General features: G+C 58.5%; 1 protein-coding gene across 1 annotated transcript in view; it reads right to left on the reverse strand.

Moving 5' to 3' along the window:
* Window positions 1-5,055: 5,055 nt before the first annotated feature.
* UBR4 (ubiquitin protein ligase E3 component n-recognin 4) overlaps window positions 5,056-13,461 on the reverse strand; it is a 110,555-nt gene continuing 102,149 nt past the window's right edge. Inside the window, exons 102-105 of the mRNA XM_004679358.2 lie at window positions 11,109-11,333; window positions 9,221-9,311; window positions 8,467-8,629; window positions 5,056-6,682 (exon numbers count right to left, since the gene is read on the reverse strand). Of these exons, the coding sequence (XP_004679415.1) occupies window positions 6,618-6,682; window positions 8,467-8,629; window positions 9,221-9,311; window positions 11,109-11,333 (544 nt within the window). The 3' untranslated portion in view covers window positions 5,056-6,617. The remainder of the gene's footprint in view (window positions 6,683-8,466; window positions 8,630-9,220; window positions 9,312-11,108; window positions 11,334-13,461) is intronic.

A 13,461-nucleotide genomic window follows, 5' to 3' on the forward strand; every position in this document is an offset into this window, starting at 1 on the left:
ACTGCCCCGTAAACTCGTCAGCCCAGGGCTACTGCGGCTCCTGCCTCAACCCCCACAGCGGGGGGTTATCTCTGCAGATAATTTCCTTCCTTCTCTTTCAATTTGTCCTGAAGATCAGTGTAAAGCAATTAGGTTTCAGCATTAAACCCGACGTGTTCCAACGGCAGCCTGTTCACCACGGAAAGTGCCGGCTCCCTGCACCCTCACACTGACCTCCCCAGCCAACCCTTCCTGCCCCAGCCCTCCCCCACGTGAACCCCACTTTGTTCCTACAGTCTCAGCTTGGGTTTGCTGTCGATCATCTCTCTCCTCCGCAGGCGCCAGGTACTATGGCGTCTCTCCCCGTCTGCCTCACTCTTACTTTTTTTTTTTAAAGATTTATTTGTGCATACAGAACTGGGGTACAGGCCAGAGGCTCAGGGGCGGCGAGAGGCTTCCCCGTGACAGAGTGGGGAGCAGAACAGGCAGATGGACGAAGGACACTGCTGAGGGGCAGCGGCGGCCACTCTCACTCTCACCAGGCCCTCCCTGTCGCGGCTGCGAGTCCTGCTGTGTGTGCTCGCCAAGTGAGGCTCGGTGGCCTCATTGCGACTGCTGGAAACTGCTGCAACGCAGAGCCCGAGTCTCTCCTCTGGCCACTGCTCTTCCTCTCAGGCGCGACCCCGGACGTGGCATAGCTGGCTGGGGAGCTGTTTCTCGCCCTAATTCTCTGCGACATCGCCATACCATTTTCCACTCTTCACCAACCGTGTGCGGGGAGCGGCTGCCTCATCTCCACCTCCTCGCCAGCACTTGCTGTTCCCGTCCTTTTTTTTTTTTTTGGAAGTCATTCTCCCAGGGCGAGGGGTGGCTGTGTGGCTAGGCCACTCTTCCCTGATACGCCCTTCTTCCTGCGCCTGCTGGCCGCCTGTGCGCTTCTTCGCAGTTCTCTTCAGCTTTGACATGTCTGTCATCGGGCAGCTGTACTGTCAGTGGTGTGAGTCCTGTCTTCTGGACTCTGACCCCGTATCAAATTTGTGAGTGGCACACACCTTCTCCCAGTGTGTCACAGCTTTCCTTTTAGCTTTTCGTGTTCATGCTAACTTTGTCCATGATTCACCACCCACAGGCATTATGTCCACGCTTGTCAGTGAAACTCTCCTGTTGCTTCTGTGGCTAACTTTTCACGAAAGTGCCTGCGAGTCTGGCCTAGGAGTGATGAGTTCTTCTAGCTTTCGCTTGAATGAAAAGCTCTTTATTACTCCTTCAATTCTGAACAAGAAGCTTTCTGGGTAGAGTATCTTGGTTGCAAGTTTTTTTCCCTGACATCTGCCATCCCATTTTGTCCCAAGGGTTTCTGTTGAGAAATCCACTGATAATCTTGGGGAGGGGGATCCCGCGTTGGGGGGGGTTCCCCTTGCCCATAACATGCTGTTTTATTCCTGGTTCTTTTAGAATCTCACTGTGTGATTTTAATTATAATGTGTCTTGGTGTGGGTCTCTTGGGTTTCATCTTACTTGGAACTCAGTGAGCTTTCTAGATCTAGATGTTTCTTTTAAGAAATTCATTCTCTCTACTCCTGGTGGCCCTAGCATGTGAATGTCAATCCTCTTGAGGTTACCTGATGTCTCTTATGCCACCTTCATTTCTTTAGTTCTTCTTACTGTGTATTTGGGTGCTTCCTGCTCCCCTATATCCCAGCTCATTGATTCTGCTGCTTCACCTTGTCTGATGTTGAACCCCTCTGCTGTAATTTTTAGCTCTATTTTATTTAGTTCTATGATCTTGAGGGGAGCTTTGCCCTGCATTTTTTGTCATCATCATAGTTCACCCATTCTTCCCTGGAGTTCAGTGAGCACCGTCAGGGCCACTGATTTGGAATCTCCATTAGTTTACGCTGCTTTATTAAGGTTCCCCCCAGGGTTTCATCTTGTCACCACTTAGGTATATCCCTGTCCCGTTTTGATTTTTTGTTTTTGTTGGCCAAACTCCGTCTCTCCTGTTAGAAGTGAAGGTTGTAGGTGTTGGCCTAGGGTGCTCTGCTGGCAGTGACTGTGGCTGTGGTGACTGCGTGGTGGCCAGAGTGGCCAGTGTGTTAGGGCAAACCCAGGGTGGCTTCCTGCAGGGCCCCACCAGCAGCGCTGTGCTGGGGCAGAGGGACAGGGAGAAGCTGCCCAGGAGCAGCAAGTGCCCGGGAGCCATGGACACGGCCGTGGGAGGAAGCAGCAAGCATGCGCTGTCCTGGGAGCTGGTTGTGAGCTCAGCACGTTTCTTGCCCAGGTGTCCTAGGCACTTCCATCTCCGGCTCCTAAGAGGCCCCAACAAGCTCCTTAGGCAGCAGCACAGGGACTCCTCCAGAGGCTGAAAGTCATCGGTGCGACAGGTAGGGGCCAGGGTAGGCAGTGCCCAAGCTCTGAGTGCCCAGCGTGGCCAGGTGAGCCAGCGGATGGAGGCGCGTCGCGGGCACTGCACAGCTCACCTCCAGGCCCCTCCTCCAAGCCCATCTCTTCCGCCTTCCCTCGTCAACATCAGGCCTGATGTGGAAATTTCTTCACATTTGGGGTGACTGGCCTGGGGTGCCCCTCAGACTAAGCGCCCAGGACTCTGTTGGTCTGGAATGTGGAGAAAGGCTCAGGGAAGTCCTTCCTGCTCTGTGCCCTGCTGACCCAGCCCTAGGGTGAAGGGCCAGGGCGCCCCACTCGAGTTCGAAGTGGGGAGAGGCAGGCGCAGGCCAGGCACCGCCCAGTCCAAAAGGCCAGTGGCAGCGGGCGCTTCCCTCGGCAGGCTGGAGGGAGGTCCAGCACGGTGGGCAGCCTGCCAGACGGCCAAGGGGCACGACAGCAGCACGCGAGCCTGGGCCCGACTCCGAGATTGGGTAACAGACGGGACGGGTAAGGAGCGCCCCGGGCAGAGCAGCAGAGCAGAAGTGAGCGGTGGGGCATCACAGGCCGTGCGCCGTGGAGAGCCGGCGCGTGCGCACGAGTCCGAGCTTGCTGGTGGCGTCGCCCTCCTGAGGGAGATGCGCCTCCTGAACAGTCTCGGGCAAGCATGACTCCTCTGCCGACACGCTGGGAATCACAGCCAAGGCGAACTGGGCCGCGCTGTCAGGCTCTGGAGCCTTCTCCCACGAGTTCACCTAACCCGCCCGCAGACAGTGAGGAGACTCGCCCAAGGCCTGGCAGAGCCGCGTCCCGCCAGAGCTCTTGCTCTCGCCATGCGGCCCCCTGTCTGGCGAGTGGCCCCGCCTCTCTGCCCGAGATGGCAGACGGGGGCGCCCCCCGCCCCCCAGAGGGGCTGGAGGCGGCACTGCGGGTGCGGCACCTGCTGCTAACAGGCGCCGGGAGACTGGCTCCTATGCGCCTGCCTGTCCTGCCGCTCCACTGCCCGATAACCAGTCCTGAGGTGAGAGAGGACTTGGTCCGGCCTTGCTCCAGGATTTGCCTTGTCTGCTAATGTCCAGCTGCTGGGAACAATCCAGCTTAATGGCTATAGCCTGGGAGATTAGTTAGCTTTGGACAAAGCCTGGCCCCAGGGGGTGCAGGGGGAGGGCGAGGAAAAGTGCACAGTGCAGGGTCCACAGGCCCGGGCTGGGGGTCCCAACCTGGGTCTGAACCCGAGCCGGCCTCAGAACAGTCCCTCTGGTGGCAGCAGCAAAGGGGCCGGGAGGAAGGTGCCTATGGGCGCACCCAGCCCAGCCTGCGGCCAGAACCTGGGTCTGACTATCCGCCACCACCCCAGAATGCTGCCTAGGATCGCGAGTGCCCAACATGGAGTCCCACACGCAGCTCGTCCCTGGCACAAATCCTTGCTGAGACCAGCATTACAGCCTGGAGACTGTAAATGAAAAGCAGCCCCTCTCAGGGTGAGGCCAGGACACCAGGTGTGCATGAGCCTGCTAATCCAGCTTGCTACCCAGAGCGAGCAGCAGGGGTCGCCAGTCAGGCCCAAGGCTGGGGCCCCTGGAGCGGAGCCCTCCGAGGGAACAGGTCCTGCCAACAGCTGGGGGGGGAGGGGCCTGTGCAGTCTGCCGCGTGAGCGGGGTCAGCGAGGTGTGGAGGGACAGGTGGAGGGAGATGAGGCCGGGGGCCAGCAGGGAGGCCTGCTACGTGCAGCCTGGAGGCTGTGGTGATATGGGATGGGCGCCGCTAGAAATGCCACGCGGAAACTAGTTTGAGAAGGGAAATCAGCAACCCTCAGGGGTGAACAAGGGCACAGGACGCACCATGGGCTCTGCAGGCTTGAGGAGTCAGGGCGCAGAGGTGATATGAGGCTCTTTTGAGGCCGGGAAAGCGGAGTGAACTCTCCCTTGCTAGCCAAGGGCGCAGCCAAAGCAACACTCACTGAGCCCAGGAGTCAAAACAGACCCGGGAGCCTGCGGGCCTGTGCTGTCAGGCCCCGTTAACAGTGGGGCCGAGTCTGGGGCGGGCAGTCGGGGCCCACCCATCACCACGGCCCGTGGCCCCGGCACCACCTTCCACCCCCCACCTTCCACTCCTTTACGCCCTGTCACCCTTCACGGCCAACTAACGGCCAGGACACTGCTGTGCCCATGGCGCCCAGTGCCGACTCGGGTCCACACACCGGCCAGCTCCTCCCCCAGCAAGTGCTCCAGTGGAAGGTGTGGAAGAGCAGTTAGCTGGGGCTGTGACGCTGAGAACTAGATGCAGCCCCGTGTCTCTATACACAGCTGGGAGCTGGGGGGCGGGTGGGGAGCAGAGTGGGGCTGGTGACGGAGAGCACCTGGACCTACACAGCCTCCCGTTCAGCCCCCACAAAACTGAACTGGGAAAGCTGGACACCAGGAGAGATGCAGACCCCATGAGCATATGAGCACGCCAGAGGCTTCAGCTTTCTAGAAGGAAGGTGCTGCCGCCCCTCTAACTTCACTGCTGAAGGCAGGCTTCAGGGCTGAAGGACGGCAGCCATCATAGTACAGCCAGTCTGCGGGGCTCTGGGGTGACAGGGTGGGAGGCAGACTTCTCTCCCTCAAGCAGCTGCCACTACTGCCAAAAGCACAGTCCAGGCAGGACCTACCACAGACCCCCAGGGCCACCATGTAGACACCAGAAGCTGTGACAGGGAAAACAGGCAGCTTGATGTATTGGGCCTGAGGCAAAACTCTGAGAGGCTTCCACAAGAAATAAAAAACAAAGAGCAGACAAGAAGAGAGCGCCGTGCGCGGAGCACAGCAGTGCCAGCTCTGCAGACGCCACGGCCACGGCCACACTCGGCGCCTAAGGTGACGCTATAGACGGCTCAGCCTGCAGACGTGCCACACGGAACAGCAGGCCGACACCCAGCAGGGGTGTAACCTGACTGTTTACACTGGCACCTTCCCCCACCCTCCCTTCTGCTCTGCCGTCCCAGGTGAAGCGGCTCCCATCCGCTGCCTGCCAGCATGTTACGTGACAGCAGCTCCAGCTGACATGTGCCCAGACGGCCTTTGGGGGACAGGAGACACGGACAGGGGATGGACGTGCTGTGTTCAGTGAGCAGTGTCCCAAAGACCAAGGTCCTCTGTCCTCCTCCACCTGGGCATGGAGCGTCACTGAAAAGAAAGGCATACTTCCACAGACGGGAACAAATTTGTTAACAGAGTGGCCCCTGTGCCACTTCGTGGCAGGCAAATTCTCAAGTGACCTCAATTCTCAAGGTGCCAACACCTTACCTGCAGGTTCTAACACCCCACATTACAGGCGAGGACACTGTGGGAGCCAGCGAAGCTCCCTCCCTAGAGCCAATCAGTCCCTCAGAAACCTCGCCGTCTCCGGGAGCACACGTGCGCCTCTAGGCCCCAGCGCTGGGGTCGCTAAGGCAGCAGCCACAGCGCCTCCCGACACCGGCTCACAGCCCTCTCACGGGGCCACAGGGCCCAGCGACCACGGCACAGGCAGGCCAGGCGTGAGGAGGCGCACAGCTACTCTGGCTCCTCTATGTGCGCCAGACCCACTTCACCATGGCAGCCCGAGTCACTCGGGGCCCCAAGCCCAGCCCGAGGGGAACAGTGAGTGCCTCTGTCACAGAAAAGCTGGAGTCCTGCCCCCATGCCTGCCTTCAGTTGAAGACGTGAGGCTCAGAGTTGTACAGGCCTTTTGGGTTTCAGCTATGAGGCCAAAACAGTGAAGAGAAACCAAGGGTTTTGTTTAGGAAAGATCAGTCGCCCCAACTGGCGGGCGCAGGACAGACAGGCTCCGTCTGAGCCGAGCGGGCCCAGGCAGCGGCCCGAGACACGTCTTCCTGGGCTGCACGCGTGCCCTCCGAGAAGCACTCGGCCAGAACCACCGAACCGCAGATGTCCAAGCAGTGGCCACACCTTCCTTTTCAGCGGGTATTGAGTCATCCATTTATTTCTCAAGATGCGCACACCCAAGTATTCAGTGACCAAGGACAGCGCACGGCTCCGAGGCGCGTACAGGTCCTCCGATGGCCCGGGTCACAGAGATGTCATAGCGCGCCACACACACACACGAGAGAAAACAGGAAGCCTAAAAACCCCAAGCCACTCCGAGAAAAACCGAGGGAGGGAGGAGGGAAGAGTAATGTGGCAGCACCCCACGTGGGGAGACGGACGCACAGGAGGGCAGGACACAGGAGGGGGCGGCCAGCTTCACTCTCCGCCAGCTGCGCCTGTGTGAGGTCAGGGGACTGAGTTCAACAGGTCCTTCAGGAAGCTCTCTGGGTCCGTGATTTCTGATAACAGACCTGGAAAACAGGCAGAGGTTGGTGAGGCGCAGGCCCAAGCAGCGCCCAGCCCCCCGTCACGCGGCCCCACCCCATTCCTGCAGGCTCAGCCGCAGCAGCCGGCAGGCTGGAGACGGTCTGGAGCAGACGCACGGCGCAGGCGCCAGCATGGCACTGCTGCCGGGGCTTGGGCACGCCGGTGGCACCGAAGTGTCTCCCGAGACTGCGTGGGGAGCGGGGGGCTTCGAGGCTGGGAGGAGCAACGGGACTCGGCCCAGGCTCAGGAGCTCCCTCCTCTGCCGTCAGCTGGGATGAGTCCTGGGTCGGGGTCAGGTGCTCGGCGCACACGAGCACAGTGGAGCCGCTAAGCCCGCCGGACGCCGGAAGCAGCGAAGGCACAGCCCGCGCCTGTGCTAACGGGGAAATGCGCAGACACACTCTTGTTGGTTTTGGAAGATGTTCTTGTTCCTCGCAGTTGAATAGGGTGTGTCTGGTGTTCTGGAATTTTCTAACAGCTTAAACAAAGTAATAAAGTCATGCTGTAAACACCTGACCTGGGAGGATCCCTGCCTGATGGCTCTCACCCTTCCCTGCTACAGGCGGGGATGCTGACACAGAGCCCCAAAGGGAGGCCAGCCCCTGCCTCCTGCCTGCCACCTTCTCCTTCTCGGACTGCCTTTGTTCAGCCTCATAGGACTGGAGGCCAGACGCTTGCTCAGGAACCAGGTCACCGGCCGACAGGACATCCGACAGACACCCACAGAGCAGTAGTGAGTGAGTGAGGTCAGCAAGAGACTGAGTGAACAGCGGCCATTCCCGCCCACCAGGTATGGGCAGTGAGACACCCGTCGCCAAAGGCCCAGCCCAGTGTATGGCTGCCACCAAGACCTGCAAAGGACCGCCGAACAGGAAAACCCAAGCTTCCAGGAAACTCCACCAGTTGGTGAGGAGGTAGAGGAAAGGGATTCACACCGAGCATCACTCAGACCTCTGAGAGAAGCTCCCAGAAGATAAAGAACAAAGGGAAGAGGCTTTTGCTTGATAGTGGGATCTAGTGAGCAGTTTTTTCCTGCTTCTTTACACTGTACAAAATCCCCACATTGAGCATTAGGGGAAAGGCAGCCACGCACGCGAGGGCCAAGGGCCCAAACTCCGCTCTGGTGAGTGGACCAAGTCACCTCCCTGCCATCACCTGACCTTGCTAATGAAATGCACAGTGGATATGTTTGCAGTCAGGGCGACCAGCCTGCAGTGTAAGAACCACACGGGCCGAGGCCTCCCATGACCCAGATCAAAGCACTGCCTATTTTACCATGGCAGAGGCTGTTTTGTGTTTACCATTTTTCCAGGAATCAATCAGCTGAAAGCATTCACATCTCCCTAGGGCAGCTGTGACAACAGAGGTCTCAGCCCCCAAGAGGAAAACAGAAAACAGATAAGCTCCAGGTGATTCTCCAAAAGGTCACAGAACACTAGGCAACAAACAGGGGCTTCAGCAGTTCTGCTGGAGACTCTCCTGTCTTCAAAACCTCAGTCATCATCTATAAACGGGGGCGGGGGAGGCCAGACTCACACGGGGTTTCCCCGCAACGGGAAATCCAACGGGAAACAAGGGCTGCACAGCGCCGGCGCAGGAAGCACACACGGCCACCGGCTGCCGTCGCTCCTGGGCCAGCGCGCGGCCTGCTACTCACACATCCCTCCCAGCTCTCCCAGTGGAGGCCCACGGCTGCCGTGTGAAGGTGAAGGATAACGGTGGCCCTCTAAGGCTGCCAATCTCTGAAAGATAAAACCTCGACACTGACCGGCCACGTCGAGGAACTCGGAGAAGGTCTCCACCGGCATGAACTCCTCCTGGAAGGTCTTCAGGGCTCGGTCAGCAGCTTCATAGATGGGCATGTCGTTGTGGCGGATGTACTCCGCGAGAGAGCAGGACCAGCCGCCCTCCGTGTTGCTGGTAGGCACCTTCTACAAGAACCAACAGGAGACCGGCCAGGGTGGGTTACCTAACGCCTGTCTTGGGCCGTAACTCAGGACGTTTCCGTACATGGAGACGGGAGCGCCCCCACTGACATCAGTTTTCCTTGGAACATGTGTTTTACTTCCGGGAACAACAAAACTTCACTTCACCCCTCACACAGGCCCGTGTTAGGCACCGTGTCTCTGGACTCCACAAGCTGCAGCGAGCGCCTGCATCCTCTCAGCCCGACACCACACACCTACGTTTCCCAAAGAGGAAGCACGGTGGCATGCTGCAGTCGAGCTGCTTCGTTCAGCTGGTACAAGAACCACCCCAAAACCTTGAACCCCCAAGCCAGAAACTATCCTATTACGGCCGGAAAGCAGTAGGCCAGGTGAGTGTCTCCAAAGAGCAGGGTCGAGAGTAAACAAAGGGGACCGGCGGTGGGGAGAGTTTCCCACAGAAGTGGGCCTGCAGCGGGCCCCAGGCCCGAAGCCAGCACGCCTGCTGCAGATGCACCTCGCCGGGCAGGTCTGAGCTACCTCCAGGTGCGGGCTCTTCTGGGGCAGGCCTGCGGAGACGGCCCCCAGCTCCCTTACCTTAAACATGTTGTAAATGAGATCGACGAGGGCCCAAAAGAGAAGAGAAGAGCGGTAAGCAGAGTAGTCCCTCACAGCCTTGTCTGTCAGCCTGAGGAGAAATCAAATTCCATGTTTACCAAGCCGCCAGAAGACACATAGACAGAGCAAAGCCCCTGGGAGCAAGGAAGAGGCAGGGCCAGCTGCCGTCACCAGTCCTGGTGCTTAGCCATCTCCGTGGAGAAAGCAGCCATGAACAAGGACTTCCGAAGCCGCCAGATCCACAAAGTTCATTTACTAATGAGAACATTTTCACAATTTGTCTTTAGCACTGACCCTCTTTGAAACCAGGGGGAAGCAAAATGGGGGTGGGGAGACATCAGTGGCAACATGGTCACCCCAGGCTACTGGCAGAAGGACATGCCCGGAGGCCCACGGCTGCAGGATGATGCCCCACAGAAGCTCCTGAGTGAGGTCAGGAAAAAGCACCACTTGAGCCTTTACATTCTCCCTGGAGAGTTTTTGCTAACAGTCAGCAGACTAAACCAGTCAAACAATCGTTTACCAACACACGCTGCATTAAAAACAGCAAGCTGGTGGAAAACTGGTGTTGAGCAAGAGGCAGGCCAGTGATGGAAGACACAACCACCTCAACACCTCCTAAATCCTGGGGTAATCCCGAGCCGCTCGCCACACCCCTTGATTGCTAACCAGTATTATCTCTCCTTAATCCAGTGATTCAGATCAGGATGAAAGCCCAGCAGGGCCCTGGCACACCGGGGCCCATGTACCAACAGCCAGGGGCTGGCAGCAGTGACAGAAGTGGGCAGCAGTGACGACACCAGCAGAGCCTCTGAAATCGATGTCTCCCACCGCAGGGAGGGCACACCAGTGCTCACTTCGGTGTCCACCACCCACCACCCACAAGTTTTACCTGCAAACTGCCCTCACATCTGTAACGAGGAAAGGCCAGACGAACCCTTGTCATGGAGCATCTACGCCTTGGCACAGACGCAGGCTCGCCTGGCTGGCCACGCAGCACCTCTACACTGTGTCGGATTTTACGCTTTGGACGCGGTAAACAGTGCAAGAGCTACATGTGGAATGTGCATGGTGCAGGCAGGGCTCTGATAGAATTCCCTCCTCCACGCGAAGCTGGTCCAGGCTGGACTCAACAGCAGAGCCCCAAGCCCATGAATCTGGGGGCACAGGAGCCCACCCACCAGCAAGGCGTCACGAATGGGCTGAGGGTGGTAAGGGCGCCAGATGTGCCAATTGAGGCACCTGCTATATTTCACTCTGCAATGTCAGGGGCAGGAAGGCTCCTGCTCTGTTGGCCAACTTCTTCAAGGCCCCCAACCCCCGTCCCACCCCAGTCTCAGCACAGGTCCTAAAAACTGGCCCTGCTCCTCCTGCAGCACGAGCCCTTCTCAGGGTGGGGTGGGGGTGGAGGGTCCACGTGGACACACGTGGACAGAGGAGCTCATGGCGCAGAAAGGCTCATGGGGCATGGGCGGGCAGGACAGAAATGTGGCTGTGGGGGCAACAGTGAGCTTTCCAGCCTCAGAGAGAAAACCCCCAGTCACAGCCACGCGGCAGCTCCTGGAGTGTGCCCAGCCCAGCAAGCCGGGACTGGCTCCATCTGAGCCCCTGGTTGGCGGTGACCTCAGCGACCTGCGCCGCTGGGCCCACCAGGCTTCTCTGGGCCCGCAGAGGTCTCTGGGCCCGCAGAGGTGAGCCTGGTCCTCGTCTGTAGCCAGGCACGACTCCTGCCGTGGCCTGGCTCACCAGCACAGGCTGAGAGGGGTCAGCGCCAATCACCCCCTCAGGAGGCAGCCTCTCCACACTGGGATATAGGAATAGCCACACAGGCTCGGGCAGCCCAGGAGGAGGTTCCGGAAGTACTGACCTGGCAGCTCCCCCTGGAGCCACGGCCCGGGCATGAGAGGTCACCAGCAGCCTCCGCAAGATTTCCACACGTATGGTTCTCCACTTCTCGGGGGGAAGGATGTGGAGGGCCAGGACCGTGAAATAGTGGGGCCCATCCACTTCAAAGGCACTCTCCACCCACTTCTCCTTGGGCTGCTCCAGAAAACCCTGGAGGTTCTTTTCCTCACGGGAGGTTGCTCGGGTTCTGAAACAAAAAGGGTGTGGTGAACCCACGGTGGAAGCAGGCCCCGGCCCCTACAGCAAGGGGAGGGGGTCGGGGAGGTCTGCTCACTTTATCTTCCTTCAAAAGTTTCCCGGACACCTGGGTCACCCCACTACCTCCCTGTTTCCTTATGGCATCTTCCTTGAGGCCCTCTCCTGCCTCAGCTTGACCCAATTCCCAATAGCCTCCACCTCCTGAACACTGGTGTGTGTTGGGCACATTCACAGTCACAGTCACTCTACCGACCAAGTGTCTAACTATGGAAGCCCTGAGAAGTGAAACGACAAGCCCAAAGCCTACCCAGGAACGGAGCCAAGGTGAACACAGGCGGCCTAAACTGGCCCGACTCTGTGCGGTCTCACTACAGCCAAGTGGGGTGCACAACACTTGCCTCCGGTTCCCCTTCTAGGTTTTCCTGGTTTGTTTTCCTACAAATCTGCGCCCTCTCCCGAGCTTCACTAGGGCGGCTTCACCAGGCAAACACTGTTCACTCTCCCTCTCACCTAAACTGTGATGGCAATGACACCCAGCCACTTTCAACACCAGGCGCCAGCGTAAAAGTATGGAGCGCTCTTACACTGTGAAGTGCCTCGCCCCCCCCCCACAGCAACCTTAGGACACAGATACTACCGACCCCAGTGTCTCTGAAGAGGAAACTACAGAACTAGGAAAATGTTTTACCCCTAACGACTGAAAGAAAGAACTGGGCCCTGAGCCCAGGCAGCTAGCTCCATGGCCTCCATCATTAACTCTCCATCTTCCTGCCACGAGGAAGTTCTGCCGGTGGCCTCTGAATCAGCACTCAGAGTCCCTCCCGACCCTCCAGTTCCAGCTACACTCTCTCCTTCTAAACCAGACCACGGTCAAGCTAGAGTACCCCAGGCCCCAAGCCTGCTCTTGTGGGGAGAGAAAACACGGGCAGCCACCAGAATCAGAGCCGCCAGCCAGTAGAAGCACAGCCAAATGCTGAGCTGTGGGAAACCAGGCGGAGTGGTGCAGACAGCTGCTTCCTTCTGCTTCCTGAAGAGTGGGCCTGGGTGGCACAGGTAGATAGACTCGACTTTCCAGAACTGGGATTCCACAGTGTCTGCCATGGCAGGACCTGCGCAACTCTGCTCTGGCTCAGCTGGTGACATACCTGCCTCACACACATTGTCATGACATAGGCAGGCCCCGCAGCCACACACCAGTGAGAGCTGGCTGGGGCAGCCACTAGCGCTGGGAAGCTCCCAGCAGGGCCCTGCACTGACAGGGATGACCATGACACAGCCAGCGCCCTCTTCAACCAAGGCGCTGGGCATGCTTTATCAACCCCTGGAAGGAGTCCAGGGACACCTGTCATCACTCCCTTCTGCTGGGTAGATCAGGCTCCCTCTCTGGTCTGCTGGCCTCCTTGGACAAAGGAACAGCTCATTCTACCTCACAGCTGCCAGCAGAGACAAGTCTCTGCAAAAGCACAGGCCCGGTGAGAGGCCCAGGGCACTGGTGAGCAGTACTGTTCAGGCCTGAAGCACAGCCGGACAGTCTACACATGGTGGCTGATGATGTAATGTGCTCTGTCTGTCTGGGCAGCTTTTAACAGGAAGTGTGTGGTCTTGAGGCCAGCCTGCATCTCACGAGGAGATGGGAGGGCAGGAGAAAACAGCACTGCTGGGGAGACCAGAAGAGACAAGACACAGTCGTCCTGCTGCCCACTCTGAACGGCAGGTGCCGTGGGTAGAACGGCACAGCCTCTCACCAGCCTGGCAACTCTGCCCAAAGGAACTGACTCTTGAAGGAGGTGGGGCCGAAAGTATGAGCCCTTTACGTCGTATCTAAGAGCTAATGTGCTCTCCGTCACTTCACTTGCTTTTAAACTCTGGGCGGAGCCAAGATATTGTCCTCTACCCCTGAGCTCTTCTCCCAAATCACACTTCCGCGTACCAAGCTCACGCTCCCAAACTCACATACAGCAGAAGACTCATCTCTTCGCTCCTGGCTACCTCCTTCCCACTGGCTTTCCCGGAAAATCCTGCACTGCCCCTTTCTCCTCACTTGCCAGAAGCTTCACTCCTAGACAGAAGCTTCTTGGTCTGGCTCCTCCACAGCCTGCTTCCCACTGGGCTGAAGG

Source organism: Condylura cristata, unplaced genomic scaffold (genome assembly GCF_000260355.1).
Source record: "Condylura cristata isolate star-nosed mole 26May11 unplaced genomic scaffold, ConCri1.0 scaffold00008, whole genome shotgun sequence".
NCBI lineage: Eukaryota > Metazoa > Chordata > Mammalia > Eulipotyphla > Talpidae > Condylura > Condylura cristata.